We start from the raw sequence: 25,448 nt of genomic DNA on the forward strand, positions 1-25,448 counted from the left end.
CCTGCCCTCCACAGGGAATATGAGTGGTTTACTGGGTAGAATTTCAAACATTTCCTAAGTGGCTAAAAACCAGGTAAAAATAAAATAACCCAGAAATAGACTTTGTAATATGGAAAATAATCCTGTGCAGCAACAGCTGAATGTTTGAGAGTATTCCACTTGGGAATTTATCTTTAGGTGATGATAGGATAGATTGAAAGACCATATTACTGCTATTGTCATACCACGTCCCATGATGCAGTTTGAGGCACAATAATCTAGTAGTAATTAGAATTTCTACTTCAGAGGAAAGAGATAGCACTTTTGTACTTGTTCATGAATGTCTTGTTTTTGTCATTAACGATAAGGGATTCTAGTGTATTAGCATAAAGACCAAATAACATTTGACAGAATACTGACAGTTTTATTTTATAACCACTGTTTAAAAAATGGGCCCCTCTGTAGTGGGTACAGACTTCCTCTGTAAAGCATCTTAAATGGCTGTGATTTTGTTTTAAAGGTAAAGTTGATTAATGCTTCTTTTTATTTTTCTTCTCACTAATGAGTGATGCTCACATATTGTAACTAACAACATTAAAATTTCATTAATTATGATTTGGGAATGAAATAGATGAGGACTATAAAGCTTAATGGAAAAAATGCCATTTCAAAGTCAATTTAAACCTGTGGACTTTATATCAGAGCAGTTTGAAACTAACTGCTCGGTAATTTGATGTATTAATTCTTACAGCAATGTAGGCTGATTAAAACAGAGATTATAGCTAGAGGAGAATGGCATTGATTGCTGTAGAAGAAAGGAGGGCTCAACTTCTATAAGTTTTCTTCAATTGCCTCTAGCAGCAACTATTCTCCAGTGAATTACAGGACTTTAATGAGCTGTAGGTGAAATAGATTAAAAACTAAAATGATCGTGAGTTCCACCAAAGTTCACAGCTACCCTTCAAGTATGGTTTTAGTTAGAATGCCTGTGGTTTTTTCCAGACCTGGGACAATGGTAATGAAGGTGACATTAGCCAGTAATAGAGGAAGCCTCACAAGTAAACATCTGCCACAGTTGCTGCTTTGGTCACACTAACTGCCACCATTGTGGCCATTAATTTGAGGACCACCTGCACCATCACCAAAGAGGGGAAATAATTGCTCTTGTTCTTTGAAGCTTGCAATCGTTTTAACATGATCTCTTACTAGTATTATTTAAAGGTTCTTTATAATGAGTCACTTACTTGGGAGAGAAAGGAGTGTCTAGAATCAAATAGGGATAAGGACTAGGGAGCTTCATAAATAATCAACAGTCAGTCAGGGAAAGGCAGGGGGGCTCTATATTTTTAGGCTTCCAATTGGCACATGTTTATGAACTAGTTGTTAACATATCCCATCTTTTTTTAATCATGTTCCCACTTATTTTATGTTGTAAAATCAAGTTTTCATGAATTTCAAAATGAAACTATAACTGAGCCTTGGTGTTTAAACATAAAGTAAGCCTATCCCTTAAGAATAAGGAAATTCAGAATTAGTCTCATTATCTTATAGAATCTTTCCATATTCTTGCTCTTGTGTGTTTTGTAATGATATAAAAATTATACCAGGCTTGAATATACTGACTTCTCTCATTGTCAAAATGGAAAAGTAAGTGAAACAGAAGCAAAGGCTGTGGAGGCTAAGCTGAACATAACTTCAGAATGAGGATTTCTCTTGGTTATCCCCATGGAAAGACTTCCTTATTTTTAGCCTACATGCTAAAAATAGTGCTGTGCTATTTTCAATGTCATATTTTGGCAGTGCTTCTGAAGAACACCAAAATTAACTGCCAAATATAGCGGGCACCAGGCTTAACAGTATAGGACAATGGAAACAAATGCCTATCTTTGGGAAGGGGCTTTATTTGGATCCCTGCTTGATGAGAACAGCAAAAGCATAATTCCTCCGAAAAACTTGATGTTTCCTGAAGAAGAGGTTTGATCATTTGAAAGTCCAACAATCAGAAAACCTCACTTCATGGATAATATGTTGATTAAAAAAAAGAAACAGAAGCACCTACCGAATGGTGAAGCCTCCTTAACAATGGGCATACACTTCTCTCTGGCCTGGAATATCGGCAAAATTTCATGTCCATGAAGTTCTCTGAGTTTGTGGTCTCCAGAGGGCCTTTTTACCAGTGGCCTTCAGTGGAGGGATACTGCTGCTTTCTCCTGACCCCAAGTCAGTTTCAAACAGTAAGGAGCTGGCAGTGGAAGCTGTGAAGAGCTGAGTGTTGTAGTCTAGCTTGTTTCTTGTCTTTTCCTCTGGCTGGCCTCTCTTTTCCTGTCTTCTTTAAAGGTCTCTTCTCCACTAAGGCCTGTTTTGAAATGGATATTATATCCATAATTTGTCTTTGTAGTTTTCTTTCATGTGTTCTCCTGGAAGTCTCACAGATATTAATCATGCAGTTCTCAGGTCTGCGTATGATTGAAATTAACAGAAACTCTACTGTGTGAAAGCATAAAAAGCCTTTCCAATTTTCTGTGGTCTTTCTATATCCTGCCTTTTTATAAAGGGAGATTTCTCTCCTGCTTTCCAAAGTGATCCAACCCACAAAGTAATCAAATCAGTATGGGGAAACCCAAATTATAAACGTGGCAAACTCCTTTACAGAGAGCATTTATGTTCAGGATATTAGGAGTTCAGATTTGTTCACAAATTCCTTCTCCTAGAAATACATATGTTAAATAGCCAAATAAATGCTACCTGATGGGTAATCCACAGAGAGGAAGGAGGAAACTCATTTTGAAAGATATATATGCTAGTGTGGGGATTGAGCCTTTAAAGCCCCTTCCTGCTTCCACTCTCTTTCTTGGTCTTTAAGTCTAGCCATACTTGATAGATTCATTTAAAACCATCCACTACATGGAAGATTGATGAGGTGTTCTTAGGCATTCAGGTATAAACCTGTCAGACACAAGTGCTTCTAAAGGCATTACCCTGAGGAACAGCAGCGATGATGGTTTAGGAACATGAGGTGAAGTATAATGTAGGGAAAGCAAGAGATGTTAGCCAAGAGCCAAGACAGAGCTGGGAGGGTGAAGAGGAATTGTGTTTGATCTACAGCCACCAAGTGTCTAGTCTAGTGACCTGCTCCTTTCATATCAAAATAAGAAATAGCCAGAAATTAAGCCAGATGGATCTGAGATTATCTGTGTCTCATCAAGGGATACTGATCTGTTGGTCATATGCCATAGAGGCCTTCTGTTTAAACCCAGAATGACTTTTAAAAATGGAATGACAAAGAAGTATCATCTAGCATTATTATTTAGTACTGTATTTCTGAGCCAATGCAAATCATAAAGATCATATAATCCAATGAGTTGAACTAAGGAAAGAAGTAAGAAAGAAGAGATGTAATGAAATTTGTAATTTAGGCACATCTAATGTAGATCCAGGCATGATACTCTATATTAAAAAGAGAGAGAGAGAGAGAGAGAGAGAGAAGAAACCGTTTTTAATGAAGGTAGAATGGAAGTTTTCCAGGGTACAAAGTGGGACCTTGTACTATCTCTTTTCTCTTTTTCCATATGAGAGGTTGACTGTGTATTTCCTAAATGTAGTCTCACTAGTTGTATACAAAGTGCAATGAGAATGTCAGGTTATGCAGACAGGAAGAATACTATATGAGGATGAAAGTACCCCTAGGAGTTCCAGGTTTATTTTATTTTATTTTATTTTATTTTATTTTATTTTATTTTATTTTATTTTATTTTATTATTCATGAGAGACACAGAGAGAAAAAGAAGCAGAGACACAGGCAGAGGGAGAAGCAGGCTCTATACAGGGAGCCCGATGTGGGGCTCGATCCCGGGTCTCCAGGATCATGCCCTGTGCTGAAGTTGGCGCTAAACCGCTGACCCACCTGGGTTGCCCAAGTTCCAGTTTTTTTTAGTGTATTTATCATTACATTTTTAATTGTAATCCTCTCAAATATCCCACTACTCTAAACACACCACAGAAAATCGTCATCATCAACATCACTGTCAACATCATCATCATCATCATCATCATCATTATCATCATCATCTATAGCATCTACCATGTGCTGGGTAGTGTTCTGAAACTATTATGATATTTAGTCATTAATTTTTATAAATACCCTTTGAGGTAGATGTATGAGGATTATTCTCATTACACGCATGAAGATCCTGATATACAGAAGTTATGTAATCTGCCCAAGGTTACACAGCTAGACAGCCATGTGTATATGCATGTGATGTATAGGCACACACAAATACACATTTTGATGCCATACATCTAAGGAACGATGAATTTTAAAATTTAGAAGTTTAGAAAATTCTTTATTAAATTTCTCAAGATCTCATTTTGGAGAAGCCTCTTCTGTGCAATTCATAATGCTTATGTTCATGTACTTAGAAGGATATTATGTGTACTTTGAGGATCAGGACTGTTTACCCCCACTCTTGATAGGTTTCTTTCTTCATGAAAGAAGAAAGTTTTTTTTCTTCCAAATTTTTATTTAAGTTCCAATTAATTAACATACAGTGCAATATTAATTTCAGGTGTAGTATTTAGTGATTTCAACATTAAATAACACACAACACCCAGTGCTCATCACAAGTGCCCCCCTTAATCCCTATCACCTATTTAACTCATCCTCCTGTCCACTTCCCTTCGGCAACCCTGTTTGTTTTCTGTGTAGTTAAGAGTCTGTTTTATGGTTTGCCTTGCTCTCTTTTACTTCTCCTATGTTCATTTGTTTTGTTTCTTAAATTCCATCGACATGATGAATGAATAAAGAAGTTGTAGTGTATACTTACAATATAATATTACTCGGCCATAAAAAAGAATGAAATCTTGCTATTTGCAACAATGTAGATGGAGCTAGAGAGTATTATGCTAATCAAAAAGTCAGTCAGAGAAAGACAAATACCATACAATTTCGCTCATGTGGAATTTTGAAAAATTTTAAATGAAAAGCTTGAATACTTTTTTGGAAAAAGTATAATAGTTCACAACTATGTAAAATCTTTAGACTGTAAGATCTATGAGAGCAGAGACTTTGTCTTACATATTTATGCAAAATCAGCATTAAGTATATCTTAGTTATATAATTAGCATTTAATAAATCTAAATAAGTCAAATATATAATACTGTGAAGATTTTGTACCCAACACCATTCCACTTCTTTAATCTTTTAATTTTAGAAGTTGAACTATATTTCTTCAATCCTAGCTTTAATCTTGCTTGGTACTGATATGTTAGCCGTTTAATACAATATTAAATTATAGTATCTACTGTCTCTGGTCAGAAAGAGGTTGGTTTAGCTCTCGTTACCTCTCTGCTGTTTTTGCCTACCTCCACATTGCAACCTTAAAGAAGGCTTGGGAAGCATTTTATGTTTGTTTTTTTTTCCTCTGGGGTAATTTTTATCTGCTACTTGAAGGTTTGGAAGATTTTCTATTAAACCTATCTGAACTTGGGTGCTTTTTTTAGGTATAGCTCTTCAGTTTTTATCTCTTGTAGAATCAAATTCCATAAGTTATGTTTTTTTAAGAGACATAAGTTTTTATCGAAGTATCCAATGTCTTGGTTTAAAGATGTGTGTAATGCTGTTTAGTTTATAGTATTATATGTTTATAGTATATTTTTAAATCTTCACATTCTTAGTTGTGTCATTTTTCTTATTCTTAACATTGATTGCATCTTAACAGAACCCTTCACACACACACACACACACACACACACACACAAAAACACACATACACCCTACCAAATTTTCTAAGGTTTATTTGTTCTATTAGACTTTATTTTTTTTAAAGATTTATTTATTTATTTATGATAGACAGAGAGAAAGAGAGAGAGAGAGAGAGAGGAAGAGGCAGACACACAGGCAGAGAGAGAAGCAGGCTCCATGCCAGGAGCCCAACGCGTGACTGGATCCCGGGACTCCAGGATCCCGGGACTCCAGGATCGCGCCCTGGGCCAAAGGCAGGCGCCAAACCTCTGAGCCACCCAGGGATCCCCTAGACTTTAATTTTTTTTTAAAGATTTTATTTATTTATTCATGAGAGAGAGAGACAGAGGCAGAGACACAGGCAGAAGGAGAAGCAGGCTCCATGCAGGGAGCCCGATGTGGGACTCGATCCTGGGTCTCCAGGATCAGGCCCTGGGCTGAAGACAGCGCTAAACCGCAGAGCCACCTGGGCTGCCCGACTTTAATTTTTTTTTTTTAATTTGAGTATAGGTGACACACAGTGTTACCTTAGTTTCAGGTGTACAACATAGTGATTCAATATCTCTCTATATAATTACGCTGTGCTCACCACAAATGGAGCCATTGGTGACATGACACTACTTTTCAAAGAATTGGGATTCTGTTTAATTGATCAAATCTGTTGCTTTCCAGTTTTCTGATTAATTCATTTCTGCTGTGAACCACATTAATCCCATGTATTTTCTTTTAGTCTCCTTGTTTTTTGGTATTCTCTAGCTTTAGTTTATTGGTTGTTTTATTTATTTTTTAGTCATTCTTCTATTAAAATTAATGAATGATTGAAAGATCTAAATTACCCTGTCAGCAATGCTCTATTTTCTGTTGCTTTAAGATTTATGTTGTATGTAACTATCATTCATTTTTAAATAAGTTAAACATTTTTGTTTTTCTTTATTTTTAAAAATTTTTCCACAAAAATAGATTTTCTTTCTTTCTTCCTCCTTTTCTCATTCTTGCCCTTTAATTACTTGTCTCCCTTCATTGTTTTATTCCTGTTATTATTGAATTTAAGGCCTTTTTGACTAGAAGAAACATTACTTGGTATACTAGTAAGAAAGAAAAAAAATGCACTCAAACTATGATTTAGTGCTTTCTTACCATTCAGAGTTTATTTTGCCCACTGAAGGAGCCCTTTATGCCCACTGAAGGAGCCCTACAGATTTTAATTCTGGCACTTTTTATAAAATCTTACCTGAATTTTGTAATAAATGGGTTTCCAGATAACAATTACATCTCATTCTTCCATCTTTTTTTCTCAGATGGTCCTTACATTGTACGCTGATGATCCATGCCATCAGAGTAATAAAAAGAGAAAGTTTGCTCAGACACAGGCAATAACAACTGCATTCCAGATACTGCCTGGGAAAGAGCAAATTCATGCTGTTATTCCAATGTTGGAGATAAAAATAATTGTATATCTTAGAGTGAATTAAATATACTACATTTTGATTTTGATTTTATCTAATTGTGGTGAGAGGATGTAATGTGACTTTGCTTTCCAAATTTTAAGGCTTTATCTCTGTCTAATACATTATCAAGTTTTGTGAGGATGCCATTCACGTTTAAAAAATGTGTAGCACAAGTTTAATGGACACAAAAGTAAACATGGTATTTAATTGTGTGATTCATATCCTTTATAACATTCCCCTTTTTTTGGCCAACTCCATTTATTGACTTTTGAAATAAGTAAACTAATCCCTCATGATTTGTGAAATTATTAGTTTCTTTTATTTTTACCAATTTTTGATATATATTGTTATGCTATGTTGTTAAGTACATTAATGTTTAATACACTTTTCTTGAATTCTATTATATCTAATATATATATTAATGTGATGATTCCTTTTTATTGATATTACCAGTATAAATAACAAAATAGAAATAACATATAGTATAAAATATATTTTTTATTTTCATCCTTTTGTTGTTTATCATTTTTAGTTTGTATCTTGGAAACAGTGTGAATTGAATTTTCTTCTTTTATAAACTGAGATTTTACATTTTTATTAGGAATTGTAACATGTGGATATATAATTACTGATATAATTGGATTTTTCTTTATTGTTTTATTTGTTGTATGTGATATAAAAATTACAGTCCTTCCTCTGTGAATTTTATTGTATAATGGACAGTATCTTAAATAATACCTCATTTTTGTTTATCATGTTGTAGGTGAAAAGTACTTTCTTATGTACTATCGAGGAGCATTTCTTCTGTCCTGTTTTCTTTCCCTTTCCCTTCCATTGGCTAACTTCTTTCATTCTCTACTCGTGTCTGACTTCTTCCAGAGGCTTTTGCAAAGTCTCTACATTACAATAAGTTCCCCTGGCTATGCCTTCAAACATTACCCTGTTCTGTTCTTAAAATAATATACAACATAGTGTACTATAATTACTGGTATGTCTGTTTTTTTGGTGTTTTGTGGGGTTTTTTTCCCTGCTTGCAACTGTTCATTTAATTCTGTGTCCGTAGCGACTAGAGTAGTAACTGGAACATGATAAGGGCTCAAGTACATGATGAATAATGAATGAATGCTAAATTTTGTTCTGTATCCTCAGCAATACCACCTGGCATGCAATAAGAACTCAGTAAAGGAGTCTGAACTATTGTCACCATGGCTATAGCAAGATTCTTGACTATTTCATAAAACTCTAAATTCTTTAATAATTGAAGCCTGATCATGGGCCATAAATACTCATGTTCAGCAGCTTTTCCTGAATCATATAATGTTTGTTATAAATCTTATAGTATCCTCTAATAAGAGAAGAAAAATTGGAATAGCAACTCTACGTGTTTTGTGAATTATTTTTTATTTTTTTAAGATTTTACTTCTTCATGAGAATACACAGAGAGGAGAGAGAGAGGCAGAGACATAGGCAGAAGAGAAGCAGGCAGGCTCCATGCAGGGAGCCCGACATGGACTCTATCCCGGGTCTCCAGGATCATGCCCTGGGCTGAAGGTGGCGCTAAACCGCTGAGCCACCCAGGCCACCCTGAATTTCTATATAATTCATAATATGCACAGAATAAGCATTAAGAAGAAAATAAATATAATTGTGGGCAAATTGAGTTTGAGACAATAAAAGAATAATAGTGTAAGATATATTCAGAGATCTTCCTTTAAAGTTATATATTGTGGTAAACACTGGGTGTGTTATGTAAATGTTGAATCACTAAATTGTATACCTGACATTATTACGTTCTCTGTTAACTAACTGGAATTTAAATAAAAACCTAAAAAACAGTTATATCTGGATATATTCATCCTAATTTATAGTTTCAAAGTATTTCTATTAATTTATAAAGTATTTTGCCAAATACATTCAGGAGTCTGGAATAATTATTAAATTATTTTTTAATGAATATAGTTAAGAGAAATTTAAATAAATTCATTGATTAATTTTCCTAGAATGATATATTTGTAGTATTTTCATCTCACACAAAATGAATAATTATAACTGGCATCTGCACTTGAAAAATACAAGATAATGGGAAGTTTAATTGGTTTAGTGTGTATATATGTGAATGTTTTGATATAGTTTTTTTCAAGTTATGGTACTTATGTTTATAGTTTAGGGTTTTTTGTGTTAAAAATATATTTTCAATGAGGAGGAAATTAGGCACTTAGTAAGTTGTGGACTTGAATTCCTTCTAATACACAGATATGTTAAATATATAACAGAGCCTAGAGATAAAGATAATGATTCAGTTGTGGTTAAAAATGAGAGGGCAGAGAAGCATTCAGCTATATACACTAAAAAATCTACCCACTTGTCTTATATTTTGCTTTGTTCAGAAGGCAATGGTGACTTTGAAGTAGAAAAATATTGATTCATCATGTTATAGCCAGAGGGATGTTAATACATTTTCCCTTTTTTTCTTTTAGCACACTGATTTATGTCAGTACATGGACAAGCACCCTGGAGGGCTGCATCCAGATAATGTGAAGGTAGGAAAAGATCTTTTTCAGCTGAGGGTTAGCATTCTTCATGTGTAAATTTTTTTTTTTTTTAGTCAAAGTCTAGTTTCTCTACCATCACTTAAAAAAATTATTGTATAAAGAGAAGTGATATTGAAGTGAACCATGATTGCTTGGTTTAGTGATTGGAAACCATGTTTAAACATTAAGTATTTTCACTGCAACACTATTGTTTAGATCTTATTCTATTTTAGTTTCATAGAGAAACATTTGCTAATAAATGAGATCCACTGGAAATGATATTGTAACACATTTTTTAAGAGAAGAGAGTCTCAGGTAGCTTTACTTTGGAACTTCATGCTAAAGTATCAGGGAGTTTCAATATGCAATATTATGATCCAAAACAGTGTTATGGTGAGTTTATAGTATGTATTTTTTCATTTGTATGTACAAACAGATAAAAATGGTTTCCTATTGCTCTCCTTCATTTCTTCTACTACAAATTGAATTACTACGTGTCAAAAGGACTACATTTTTTTAATATTTGACTGAGCAGCCATCTTGGAAGTGTCTCAGAATTTCACACTTCAAACACGAGACTCTTTGTTAACATATGTGAGAGAGTCAGAAGATAAAAAGTTATATCTGAAGGTTTAATCATGTACTCACATTTAATAATTCAAATGGCTACATTTCGTGATCCTGAGAATCAACTGAATACCGTGGATGTACATAAAGTAGAATTTTGTCCCTTTCTTCCCATTATCTATCTACACCACTCTGAGCAAGAGGCGCCTTCTTTTCTTTGTACTACCTTTCCCTTTGCGTGTAAAAGCATTTATGTACATATAGTATTTTGTGTGTGTTTATTTTGCTCTATAAAAGTGATATATATTATTGTATGGCATTTAAAAGTATGTCAAGGATATCCTTTAAAATCAATGTATGACTATGTAGTTTAGTTTTCCTAATAACTGCATATGAGTCTATAGTACTTATGAACCATAATTTTCAACTTTTTTTTTACTTTTTATTTATTTTTATTTATTTATTTTTTTAATAAATACATTTTTTATTGGTGTTCAATTTACCAACATACAGAATAACACCCGGTGCTCATCCCGTCAAGTGCCCCCCTCAGTGCCCGTCACCCATTCACCCCAACCCCCCCGCCCTCCTCCCCTTCCACCACCCCTAGTTCGTTTCCCAGAGTTAGGAGTCTTTATGTTCTGTCTCCCTTCTGATATTTCCCACACATTTCTTCTCCCTTCCCTTATTTTCTCTTTCACTATTATTTATATTCCCCAAATGAATGAGACCATATAATGTTTGTCCTTCTCCGATTGACTTACTTCACTCAGCATAATACCCTCCAGTTCCATCCACGTTGAAGCAAATGGTGGGTATTTGTCATTTCTAATGGCTGAGGAATATTCCATTGTATATATAGACCACATCTTCATTATCCATTCATCTTTCGATGGACACCGAGGCTCCTTCCACAGTTTGGCTATTGTGGACATTGCTGCTATAATCATTGGGGTACAGGTGTCCCGGCGTTTCATTGCATCTGTATCTTTGGGGTAAATCCCCAGCAGTGCAATTGCTGGGTCGTAGGGCAGGTCTATTTTTAACTCTTTGAGGAACCTCCACACAGTTTTCCAGAGTGGCTGCACCATTTCACATTCCTACCAACAGTGTAAGAGGGTTCCCTTTTCTCCGCATCCTCTCCAACATTTCTGGTTTCCTGCCTTGTTAATTTTCCCCATTCTCACTGGTGTGAGGTGGTATCTCATTGTGGTTTTGATTTGTATTTCCCTGATGGCAAGTGATGCACAGCATTTTCGCATGTGCATGTTGGCCATGTCTATGTCTTCCTCTGTGAGATTTCTCTTCATGTCTTTTGCCCATTTCATGATTGGATTGTTTGTTTCTTTGGTGTTGAGTTTAATAAGTTCTTTATAGATCTTGGAAACTAGCCCTTGATCTGATACGTCATTTGCAAATATCTTCTCCCATTCTGTAGGTTGTCTTTTAGTTTTGTTGACTGTATCCTTTGCTGTGCAAAAGCTTCTTATCTTGATGAAGTCCCAATAGTTCGTTTTTGCTTTTGTTTCTTTTGCCTTCGTGGATGTATCTTGCAAGAAGTGTGGCCGAGTTCAAAAAGGGTGTTGCCTGTGTTCTCCTCTAGGATTTTGATGGACTCTTGTCTCACATTTAGATCTTTCATCCATTTTGAGTTTATCTTTGTTATTCATAGATCTTGTGTTGTTTCCAGAATGTTGCTATTATAAATGATTCTAGAGTAAATGATAGCATAAAACCTTTACATTTGTACTTCTTTTGTAGATCAGTTAATGGACTTTCTTTATTGAGAGATATGACTTCAGTTTTAATGAATTTCACTGGAACATTTGCCCACGAGGTTATAAATTATAGGAGCACTGTTTTTCTCTACTTTAGTAAGCATTGACTATTACCAGTCATTAAAATTTTTGTCATTCTGATGAGCAAAATTGGAATATCTTTTATGTTAGTATTTCCTTGATTGCTAGTAACATTGAGTTCCTTGTCATATTTCTTGACCAATTGTAATTATGTTGCCTGTTCTTATATATTGTCTATTTTTCTCTTGTTGATTTTATTTTTAATAAGTTACAGATGCTTATTAATATTTGTGGCATTAATAATGAGGATTTTCACAGTGGCCAGTTATGTTGCATTATTTTAAAATGCATGAACTTGTAGCAGCCCTAAAAAAACATTGTGTTATAGATAAATAACAGAATCAATATGTATATACAGTCTGTTGTTTCATATAGCTCTTTTTTTGTTATGCGCTTTTGTTTTGTTTTATTGATAGATATCTTTTAAATTTTTTTATTTCATTTTTCTTCAAAATCAGTATCCATTGATATAGTTTTTTTTTTAATTTTTTTTTTTTTTAATTTTTATTTATTTATGATAGTCACACAGAGAGAGAGAGAGAGAGGCAGAGACACAGGCAGAGGGAGAAGCAGGCTCCATGCACCGGGAGCCCAATGTGGGATTCGATCCCGGGTCTCCAGGATCGCGCCCTGGGCCAAAGGCAGGCGCTAAACCGCTGCGCCACCCAGGGATCCCCATTGATATAGTTTTTAGTAGGTAGATTGGAGAAGAAATTTTGACACATGGAAAGACTTGTCTTATTAATCTTGCTACGTTTAAGTCCAACTCCAAACATTAATATCATAACATGAACATAATTTTGTTCTTATTCTTCCTAAACAGTAAAACATCTCAAGTTGTCTCATTTACACATTAAATGTTCTCTTCTTAGGGTTGATTGGATTAAAAACCAACAGTATAGTACATCTATACTCCTGTTTCTTACCTTATCCCTGAGCATCTGTAGAGAGCCCAGCTAGTGAAACCTTCAGGGGGTACCCAGGGGCCTGCCAGCTTCAGTGGACATCAGAAGCTACTCTGAGAAAACTTTGACTTCCTGACTTCCAAATTCAGTGACAGGATTGGCATTAAAGCCCTGACTGAACCTTAAAAAAAAAAACAAACCATGGCAGGGCACTTGGGGAGTTAAGCGTACAACTCTTGACTATGGCTCAGGTCATGATCTCAGGGTTGTGAGATTGAGCCCCACATCAGGCTCTGCACTTAGCACAGAGTTGGCTTGAGATTCTCTTTCTCTCTTCCTCTGCCCCTCTTCCTGCTCACACACTCTTGCGCTCTATACATACATACATACATACATACATACATACATACATACACAAACAGATAGATAAAATATTTAAAAAAAAAAAACCATGGCATCACTCGATTTTTATTTTTGTTTGGTTTTCTCACCAACCTCTGTATGCCATTACTTGTGGGCAAGTATTGGTGGAAGATTTTGTCGGTGAAACAAAGAAGAATGCTTTTTTCACAAAGCATCACCATGTTCACTATCTTCAGGCCAGGGTCACTGATGATTCTTGTGGCATTTGTAAGGTCTGCTTCTTCCATTACATTTTACTCTTCCTTTATCTCCTAATGGTTATGAGGAGATTGATCTACATGGCTATTTTCAGTAACTAGTTTGTACTTCCTTGAAATCATGTTTCCAAAGCTCTTATCCAAGCTTTTCTCTTATTCCATGGTCATTAAATGTACTTCAGATATATTGTGTTTGCTTCCTGTTCCCAGTTGTGCCATAGCAGTAAACTTGGTTTAATACCTCCTGGGGTGTGGTGAGAAACTTAATGGTTTAATGCATTGTTCATCTGGCAGAGAAATAATGTCAAAAATTAGATGCAACACCCACAGTGAGTGGATATTAGTAATATAGAGCAGGAATTAAACGCACTCAGAAGTTGTTTGATGTGGTCACAGATGGATGCTCTACTACATTTTTGCCTTTAAAAGAGCATAGTATGATTTACCTCTTCTTATGTCTTTTTGAATAATTGAAAGTCAGCAAAATATATTGATATATGGTATGTCTTTACCCATAGCTATTGAAAATCTTGGCTCCTTGAGGATTTGCCAAGATGCACTGGACAATCTCAGTTCTTGGAATATTTAAAGGTATAAGAAACCTCCGTAGTCGTTTGAAGGTCTTCAGATTTGGCTCCATGGCAGAATCACCTGCAAAACTTTAAAAAAAAAAATAAAAATATATATGTATATATACACACACACACACACACACTCTCTCTCTCTCTCTCTCTCTTTTCTCATCTCCTAGAATTAGAATCAGATTTTTAAAAAAGATTTTATTTATTATTTTATGAGAGACACACAGAGAGAGGTAGAGACATGGGCAGGGGCTGGGTGGGTGGGTACAATAGGGAAGAGCATGAGAGACAGAGTCTGGCCTGTGGTGCTTCTAGAAACAGGTGTCAGACCCAGATCTGAAGGTAGAAAATTGTAAGAGACTTTTGTGGAGAATCTGACCAGTCCAGAAGAATAGACCTGAAGAATCCAGGTTAATCTATAGTGAAGACCCTCCTTTGACAAATAAGTAACTTGGAAGTAGCAAAGTTGTGCATTAATTAGAGAAAGGTAAGAAAGAAGACTCTAAAAAAGTTATCAGGGGATCCCTGGGTGGCGCAGCGGTTTGGCGCCTGCCTTTGGCCCAGGGCGCGATCCTGGAGACCCGGGATCGAATCCCACATCGGGCTCCCGGTGCATGGAGCCTGCTTCTCCCTCTGCCTGTGTGTCTCTGCCTCTCTCTCTCTCTCTGTGACTATAATACATAAATAAATAAAAAAATTTTAAAAATAAATAAATAAATAAAAAAGTTATCAATATTCTCAAAGAGATTTAAGAATAATCGTGTATCTATAAAACAAGAATGATAGGCTGCTTTTAAGAAGAGGAACTTAGTGAACAGAAAGTTGCTTTAGAAATTAAAAATATGATGACAAAAAATAACAAAAAAGGGTGAACGATAAAGTTGAAGAAGTATGCCAGAAAATATAGCATTAAAACACAAATCTAAAAAATGAAAAAAGAAAGTATCAAAAAAAAAAAATAATAAGAGGTCCAGTGTGGGGTATCCAATATCTGAGTAATTGGAGAAAATAGACAGGAGGGAATTGTGTAAAGTAATAATCATTAAGCTACACAATTTCCAGCTGTGAAAGATGTGAATTTCAAGATGAAGAGGGTCCATTAAATGCCCATAACATTTAATGAAAATAGACTGACAATAAGATTCCTTACTGCAAAATTTCAGAACACTGGTTTCAAAGAAAAATCCTACAAAAAGTAACAGCTTTACTGTGATGGACCAAGGATCACAGCTGCATTAGACTTTTCAGTAGCAACACTGAAAGGGAGACAGGAATGGGGCAGTGGCTTAATGATTCAGACTTAAAACTATTCTTTTGGGGCACCTGGCTGGCTCATTTGTAGAGCATTTGACTCTTGACCTCAGGATAATGAGTTCAAGCCCCATGATGGATGTAGAACTTACTTAAAACAAAACAAAACAAAAAAACAAAACAAAAAAAACCCTATTCTCTCAACCGTAGTGTTCTGTACAAACTGTCAAGTAAGCATGAGGGTAAAATAATTATTTTTAGATGTTGAAGGAGTTGAAAATTATGCCCACCCTGGCATCCTTTCTCGAGAAGCTACTTGAGGATGTACTCCACTAGAATTCAGGGTATAAACCAAGGTAGAGAAGACAAAACCAGTAACAGAGGCTACTACATGAGAGAGACGCAAGAGATTTTCAGAACCATGTTGAAAAGAATCCCAGGGTGACAGTTACGCATCAAATTGAGAGAGAATCCATTGGTTCGATTGGAGCAGATCAAAAGTTTCTAGGAGAGATATTGAAGAAGAGGAAATTGTAGGTAGAATACCTAACATATTTGAGCAGATTTCCAAGATGGGAAATGAGTTTGGCACTGAATTAACAGTAACCGCAAAGAAAATGAAATGAAGGAAAACAAGCCAATAAACCAAAGAACTAGATCATCACTAACACCAGGAAAAACAAATCCTTGTGTAGGGCAGAAGAAAAGTATTCATAGTAAACTTGATGGTTCAAATATAAGTAACATTTACACAATGGCAATAATTTAAATATTAATTATTGGTATAATTAAAAAAGAAAAACACCTTTTTAAGTGAATCTATTGTAACCAAGCAAGCTCCTTCCAGGATTAGCATCCTCAAAAGGGCTTTTTGACTCTGTCGAATATTCTTTTCCCTACGCCGCATGATTAATACATTAAATTACTGTAATTAGCTTTTTATTTGACTTTATATGCACTCAGTCACATAGGTTTGTCATCATTTCATATTGAAGATAATACTTAAACCTTCTCTGAGGGTGTGGGAAGTTAAAAAATAGAATGCAGCTTGTTAATGCCTGTGTTTTGGCATCTGAATTGCAGTGCGTGGAAGCAGACGGCCCTTATTACCATGTTGGTTTCCATGGGAGGCCACTCACCTAATTATGTGCTAGCTTTTCTTCACCTGCTTAGACACAATGCACTCCTCCAGGGTTACATTTAGGATCTGCACCGCAGGTGATATTATTCTCAAAGAAGTCTGACTATGACATAATGACAGATGTCCCATGAGTATTTCTGTTTGATGTATTACCTTTTTTTTATGTGATATTTATTGTCACCTAAATCTATGAATGCAAAATGAAGAACATAAGAATAATATTTACTAAGTTAACAGCTGTTCATAATGCTGAGCTAGAAGTCAATTAAAAAAAAAAAAGTTGAGCTAAAATAAGACCTTGTAATGGTTCTCTGTAAATCTAAGGAGGTGTGAAAACCAGGCAAGATAACCTTTTATGTTTAAAAGAGCACGTTCTTTAATAATTCCAAAGTGCTGTGTTTGCCTAAATAGCTCCTAGATCATTAAATGATTGCAATGCCATAAATACTGAATATTCATGATGAACAGAAGGAAAGTACAGTGATCAAATCCTTTTGCTTCTAAATCTGGCAATTTGGACTTTTAGTTAAGTTATTGGGCAGCATGACAATATATGTGAAACATTTATCTTGGTTCTAAAAATGTACATATTTTTGGTTAGACTTCATATATCATTGTTTATGGTAATAATGTGGGATGTCATGTACCTAAGAATTGAGATTATTCTTTAGTGTGAACCAGAAAAATTTTCAAGCATTACAAAGATGATGTGTCATTGAAAAACAGAGGGGCAAAAAACCCCCACCTGGAATGGTACATAACTTGTGATTTCATAACAAAGCATGAAATATTCTCAGTGATTTTGTACTAATCCTCAGCAAAACATCTGTTAAAGTTTTATCTTGCTTGATGCATATTCCTTGTAAATACTGGAATAAACTCATAACAAAAATTGTCAATGTTAACTAAATTTCTAGAATTACTGTGCTATTTTGCCCACAAAATGTGTCTATCCTCAATATGACATTGTGAAATAAATATTCACTATTAACTAATGGTTTGTTTCTTAGCATAGTATCAATTTTAGACAAATGGGTAATTTTAGCAGTTAATTACTTAGAGGGCAATTTAAAATCTAAATCAAAAGCCTGAGGACATTGTCCTTGTTATAAATATTTATGATGATTAAAGGTATAGCAACCAATTGCTAGGACATAATTGGTATGTCAGAAACTGGTTAGAATTTTGGGGGGAAGGTAGTTTATTTTTTCCCCCTTTTAAGCCATTCACTATGAATTTTATTAGGTTTTGGCTGTCTTGGTTGAGTTGAGTGCAGAACTTGTATTCAATTTATAATTCTCAGTGATTTACATATCGATCATTGAGGTAAAGAAAATGACTAGGACAGTCTAAATTTTATCCTTCTTTCAGTGTTTTATGTATTCTTTAAAAATTGATAATCATGAGAGACTTAAAATTAAGGTTCATGAAAAAAAAGATTAATTGATGCTGTCTCCAGCTGATATCTAGAAATGTAAATGCATGAATCTTATTACCATGATGACATTGAATTTTCCTGTGTTTTTCTGTAATGTACCTTCATTTCCATGTTATCTTAATGGTTTTTCTAGAAGATTCCTTGTAAAAATGCACTTGCACTTTTTAAACTGAATTGTTGTGGGATAAACCAAAATAATCAAAATAATTATGAATACTGTGCCTTATTCTCTGAAATATCTGAAATCCTACTGGCCTAAAGCTGAGTTTTATTTTTTTTTATTTCAACATCTATATTAATTAAAAAGATATGAGGATTATTATGCTTGAAAAATTGCTATTTTTGTTTCATAGTCCAGGGGACAAGCAGGTGTATAACAGACAGAATAATGTTATGCCAAATTAAGATTGTCTTATACAGATGGCACTGAGAATGGATTCTTAAATGAGGCTTTCTAATGTTCAAATAGAAATCAGATAACACCTGATTTTCTCCATATTCTGCATTAGAACTCTCATTTAGCTGGTAATGATTTCTTACTATGCATTACTGTGAATATATAAAGCCTTTTCTCATTCTGTATTTTGGGAAATATGATTATTTCATGAAGCTATTCCTGTCCAGGTTTCTTTTGAACATTTTTATTATAACAAAATAATCTTGCATATCTAGAAAGTGAAAAATTAACAATAAAAGAAACAATAAAAGAAGTAAATAAAAGAAAGTAAAACTCCATGTGCTGATTCATGTTGTGCTGGACATTCAGGAGTCTCAGTAGTGAATTTCTAATGTGGGCCGCTTGCTCAGATCATGCCTTTTGTATCTTTGGCATCATCTGTCGATCTGCTTATAACAATCTGGAACAGACAAAGGAATCAAGGCAGCTAATTAAACGGCAGTCTTTCTAAGAAGTGCTTTAAAACCTAACTGAAAAGAAATCACCCCAAAGATTGGTGAAATATGATCATTGGAAGTATGCCATATGATATTTTGTAAGATGGAAGATAATTGTAAGATGAAATCACCCAGCTTGGGGAGTGCTTCGTGGGAGTACATCCTCCTGGGTTTTAAGCTTCAAGACATTCACCTTGCGTCTCTCCCGTTGAAGAAGGATCCTGCACTTGACCCCTTTGTTTGCATGTTTTCCGAGACAAACATGATGACCCAGGAGGGAAATTAGCCTGAGTAATAGAGTTATGTACACATTGCCAAAGATTTTTCTGATTTTTTTGGACAGTACAACCTTCATGTGACTAGCCAGTACATCTTTCATAGATATTTTGTCATTAATGTATCCATTCCTATTATTTGAGACCTCTCTGGGAGTATATAGAGAGGCTGATCATTGTATCCAAATGCATTCCATTTGAAATTTATTTTTCTGTGTAATAGCTTATGTATGTGAGCTTTCTCTAAGAGCTTTACACTCGAGATTTATCACCTTTGTCAGTTTTTCAGTCTGCATCTCTCTCTCATTTTTTTTTAATTGTAATTTTATTGTGTTTTTATCTGGAAACCTGTACCTCTCACTCCTCTTCACGGATTTTGCCCATCTCCTTACTCCCCTCCCCTCTGGCAACCACCAATTTCCTGTTTGTGGGTCGGTTTCTGGTTTTTGTTTGCTTCTTTATTTTGTTTAGATTTCCACGTATAAGTGAAATTCGATGGTATTTGCCTTTCTGTGACTGACTTATTTCACATAGCATAATACCCTCTAGGTCCATCCATGTTTTCACCAGTGTCAAGATCTTATTTTTTTGTGGTTGAGTAATACTCCAGTGTGTGTGTGTATATATACACCATTTCTTCTTTACCTATTATCAGTGGTCACTTGGGTAGCTTCCATATCCTGGCTATTATATATAATGCTGCAGTAAACATAGGGATTCATATATCTTTTTGAATTATTATTTTCATTTTCTTTGGGTTAGTACCCAGTAGTAGAATTATTGGATAACATTACAGTTGCATTGTTAGATTTCTTGAGGACTCTCCATACTTTTTCCATGGTGGTTCCATCAATTTGCATTCCTACCATCAGTGCATGTGGGTTTCTTTTTCTCCAACACTTCTTATATCTTGTCTTTTTGATTCCAGCCATTCTGATGGGCATGAGGTGATATTTCATTGTGGTTTTGATTTGCATTTCAGTTATAATGAGTGATGTAGGACATCTCCTCATGTGTTTGTTCAACATTTGGATGTCGTCTTTTGAAAAATGTCTATTCAACTCCTCTGCCCATTTTTTAATTGAGATTGAGGGGGATTCATGTTGTATAAATTATTTATATATTTTGAATATTAATCCTTAATCAGATATATTATTGGCAAATATGAGCTTTCATTTCAGTAGGTCGTCTTTTTGTTTTGTTGATGCTTTTCTTTGCTGTGCAGAAACTTTTTATTTTGGCATAGTCCCAATAGTTTATTTTTGCTTTTGTTTCCCTTGCCTGAGGAGACATATCTAGAAAAATGTTTCTGTAGCCAGTGGCAAAGAAATTACTGCTTTCGTTCTCTTCTAGGAATTTTATGGTTTCAGGTCTCACATTTAGGCCTTTAATCCACTTTGAGGTGTAAGGAAGTAGTCCAGCTTCATTCTTTTGCAAATAGCTGTCCAGTTTTCAAGCACCATTTATTGAAGACACTGTCTTTTATCCACTGTATATACTTGCCTCTTTTTGTCATAGATTAATTGGCCATGTAAGCATAGGTTTATTTCTGGGCTCTCTTTCCGTTTTAAAAAAGTTGTATTAGTCTTATCAGTTGATACTAGACACTTCATATTGATTAGTGTTTTAGATGTTACTTAAAGCAGTAAAACCGGGACGCCAGGGTGGCTCAGCAGTTGAGCATCTGCCTTCGGCTCAGGTTGTGATCCTGGGATCGAGTCCCATAACAGGCTCCCTGTGTGGATCTCTGTTACTTCTTCTTCCTCTGTCTCTGCCTCTGCCTCTCTCTGTGTGTGTCTCATGAATTAAAAAAAATAAAATCTATTTTTTTAAAAAAGTCAGTAAAACCATCTTAAACTTCATTTATTACCTTCCATTGTGTGTAAAAAAAGAATGACCCTTTAGTTAGAGGAAAGTAGCATACATTTCACAAATTTTAGGCTGTTGACCAACTTTATTAAAGGGAAAGTTCTCATCCTCAGCCCTACCAACTTGCTTCATCATATACACAAACCATAATAACTTGGAAACCTACTTACTGTATTAGAGCTTCTTTCAAGGAATTTGACAAAACAAAGATCTTTCAAACCTCATTTGACTCCTTCTAAGTATCCCAACTCCGGTTCCCGTGGTTTCAATCTACGTGTTCCAGGTGGATGCCTCTGTGCCTCGAACAACACCTTGTTTGATATCTGCCCCTGGGTGGAGGACAGAAGAGAGGACAGAATAGGAGGCCAGCTTCCCTGGTATACTCAAAGATCACAGAACGTGTGCTCGGTCTTTCCCTACAGGAGCTTGCCCAAACACCCAAAATCCTCATTGTTGGAGTTATTCCTCTCCAGAAAATTATCATCTTTAAGAATAAGATATTAAGGGTAAATATCTTAGGGAATATAATTTCAATAACTGTTTCATTATAAATGATAAAGTGTTATATATCTCAGGACCTTGAGGGAGTGAAACAAAGAAGAGGAAAAGTGAACTGAAGATCTCAAAAAGGATACAAAGCAGCAAGATAAATTAGTCCTGGGACTCAGTTTCCAAGAACTACACCTCTCTGTAGTACATGGCAAAAGACTGTACGTCTACAGCCTGATGGCTGGGCATGGATATTTGTATTTTACACTGTCCCAGTAGCATACATTACATTGTCAAGAGTGTCCACAGTGTCCATAATATTGAATATCTGGGTTTTTTAAAAAAATTTTTATTTATTTATGATAGTCACGGGCGGGGGGGGCAGAGACATAGGCAGAGGGAGAAGCAGGCTCCATGTACCGGGAGCCTGACGTGGGATTCAATCCCGGGTCTCCAGGATCGCACCCTGGGCCAAAGGCAGGCGCCAAACCGCTGTGCCACCCAGGGATCCTGAATATCTGGGGTTTTATTTTTGTCTCCCTTACATCTCTGTATAGTATTCTAAGAATTCTTTTCGAAAAATTTAACACATGATACTGCAATGGTGTTTTGTAAGATAGATACTATTTAAGATGAATTTTGTACACTGTATTTGAAATTAGGATTCGGTATTTGCACATTTGAGACTCACCTAAATGGAATGAATCATGATGAATCCTACTGTGGTCTTTAAAAATTGAAGATGACCTAATACTGTAATGAAACCATTATCTGCTGTATATTGTAAAATATTTTGACATTAATCAAATTTTTGTGATCTCAAAGTTTCTAATCATTTTCCATCTCTAGAAAGTTTGATATCTGGGTAATTTCATGCTTGTGTAGCCTTTGGGTTTTTTGAACAATACAGTGTTAAATATGGGCCATGTTGTTTGAAGTAGTTATTACCCATGTACAGTTTTGGTTTATTTGCCATTGTCATATTTTCCAGCCTTAGATTCACACCATGTATAGCTACTTTAATCAAATAGTACACATACTTTAAAAAAAAATCAAACAGTACACAAGCAGTACTCTTAATTGTGGGTGTCAGAGCAAGACAAAAATGGGTTAAAATATTAGTATTACATCTTACTTGTTATGTAGCCCTTTGGTCGATTCATTTAGTTTTTCTGAGCCTTTGTTTCTTAATCTGTGAAATCAGGATAATAACATTTATCTGGTAGAGGTGTTGGGAGGATTAAATTATCTAAACGAATATAAAACCCTTAGCACAATGTCATTGTAAGCACTTAGTAAATGGCAGTTATTATAGTTCTCTTATTTGCAGAGTCCCTTCCATTTCTGTTATTCAAAAAATTATGAAATGATATAACATTACAATATGAATGAGTATTAAAGTCATTATCTAAGACTCAATCAGTCATTTTCAAGAGGAGAAATTTAAGATCCGAAGATGTTAAACTTGGTTCACAGGTGGCAAAAAAGTACATTAAGTGTCTTTGTAAGAATTGGTTATATACTGTAAGACATAGTGTCATTGCTAATACTTCTAATAAGCCTCTTGTCAGCCCCAAAAGACTCTAGTTATTCCTTAAGGAAAATTGACCCATGAAAATCTGTATGATGTTCCCTGTGCTTAGTCTCGTATTAAGTGGGACCACATATATTAAATAATGCATGCATTTCAGGCCATTCATAGACCCTAATGACTGTAAACGTTGAGGTAAAGAATATCTGATCACACATCTATAGACTTAGGAAGAGAAGGGAATATAAATCTTGTTGCTTACTGCAAATGCCATTAATTCTTCTGAGTAATAAAACTTACTGAGTCCAAAAATGTGTGCCTTTTACCAACTTAAAAAGTTTTGATGAAAGGCCTTACCTTGATTTTTTTTTAACCTACTTAAAACCTAAAAAGTTTCATAAGGGAATAGATGAAGTATTAAAGGCTATCCCCAAGAAGTATATACCATGGCACTGATGAATATGAGCAAATTCCTGCCAGGGATGACAAGACAACTGGGCTATAAATAGATCTGCTGCTGGCAAAAATGTTCCTGTTCATCAGATCATTGCTATTTAAGGCATTTTCCCATTGGGGTTTGTACTGCAGAAAGTAAACATATTCAAACTAGAGTATAAATCCTCAGTGATTATATTGAAGAATTTGGAGGAATCTTCTTTTATAAAGTTGAAGAGAATATCCTGAGGTGACACTGTATTTGTAGGAAGACGTTATCTCTACCTAATAGGAAGATGGGAAGAGAGTTTCACATCTGTTGTTAATACTTAACCAGCTTTAGTACCTAGAGCCATGTTCTTAACTTCTGAGAAGATTTTAAATAGCAAAAACAAATGCAGGAATCATATACTCATTATATAAGATGCTAATTGAAACTTTCACAAACTTGGATTCAATTACTTAAAGCACTTTCATTATAATGGGTATATATCTCTATTGATCCATGCATTTATCATCAACCTCACTTAAAGTGATGGGGTATAATGGAAAGTTCACAAGTGCTGTGTGATGAGTGGATGACTTTGAGTAAGTTTCTTGTGCCTTTATAGGTTAGTTTTCTTATTTAAAAGAAAAGAAAAAAATACAGGATGATTGATGGAAAGGATTTAATGATACACGTAAGAGTACTCGAACAACTTTTCAGTTAGAGTAAGTCTTCCATTAGTATCAGTCTTTTCAGTCTCTGAGATTCCATCGGTATTTACAATTTGTATTAGCAAATACCAAAGATGATTTTTACTCTTTTCTCTGCATGTGGCCCCTCTTTGGTGATCCTTCTTGTTCTCATAGTGTCTTCTGATTTTCAAAAGATCCAGTTTAGGGACGCTTGGGTGGTTCAGTTGGTGAAAATCTGCCTTCAGCTCAGGGCGTTATCCCAGGGTCGGGATGGAGTCCCACATCGGGCTCCCTGTGGGGATCCTGCTTCTCCCTTAGCCTAATATCTCTGCCTCTCTCTATATGTCTCTCATGAATACAAATAAATAAATTAATTAAATAATAAATAAATTAATAGAATAGAATAGATAAATTTAAAAAATAAGAGCCAGTGTAGCATGAATTTAAATAATTTTTAAAAAAGATCAAGTGTAGCTTATTGTGTGGTGATTTATATAGCCAAATGAAATGGCTTTCTCAAAAATTGATATGAAAGTTAGGTATTTGCCTGCTTGTTTGGCAGAAGAGAGTCCCAAGACATGAGTTCTCAAGACATTTCCAAAGACTATTCCATTCTATTTAACTGAGCATGACCACCACTTCTTCACAGTCTTCCCTCAGCTAGCAGTGCATATTCTTTTCAGCACAGCAAAATATTGTTTCTAAAACACCAGCTTTTCTACTGTGTTTAGTGAAGTGTACCGTTGTCCCCCTGCTACCATTACTTTTATGATAGTGACTTGGTAGGGTTATAGTTTCATATACTGTCTTTTCGTTTATTTGGGATTATCTTCTTAATTTATCTAGTGACCTACTTGCCTGGTTGCTTTGATATTTTCCCTCAGGATAGCAAGAGGTCTGTCATCTAACACATCATTTCAACTTATGCATCTAGTGACTGCTCAATTTGGTTTCCTATTAAAATTTTATGTGTGATGAATTCTGCGTTCAGAGGGACAAGATTCCTGTGATTTATCCCTTCCACAGGCTGCTCTTTATATTATGGAAGGATCAACTCTACATTTTTTTTTTTTTTAATTTTAGTTAGACCCTCCCTCCTCTGTGTCTTCAGTGCACTGAGTTTGTGTTGCTGTTACAGTGCAGACTTCTTGAAGTGGTAGCCATCCGTTGTGTGTCTCCCATTCCCAATGAACTGTGAGTTTCTGGAATCCAGGGAC

General features: G+C 35.2%; 1 protein-coding gene across 4 annotated transcripts in view; it reads left to right on the forward strand.

Annotated features, from left to right (window-relative positions):
- CDK14 (cyclin dependent kinase 14) overlaps positions 1-25,448 on the forward strand; it is a 727,523-nt gene that overhangs the window by 431,358 nt on the left and 270,717 nt on the right. For all 4 annotated transcript variants that reach the window (XM_041727412.1, XM_041727410.1, XM_041727411.1 and 1 more), the window contains one exon: positions 9,645-9,707. In XM_041727412.1, the coding sequence (XP_041583346.1) occupies positions 9,645-9,707 (63 nt within the window). The remainder of the gene's footprint in view (positions 1-9,644; positions 9,708-25,448) is intronic.

Source organism: Vulpes lagopus, chromosome 13, assembly GCF_018345385.1.
Source record: "Vulpes lagopus strain Blue_001 chromosome 13, ASM1834538v1, whole genome shotgun sequence".
In the NCBI taxonomy this organism is placed as follows: Eukaryota; Metazoa; Chordata; class Mammalia; order Carnivora; family Canidae; genus Vulpes; species Vulpes lagopus.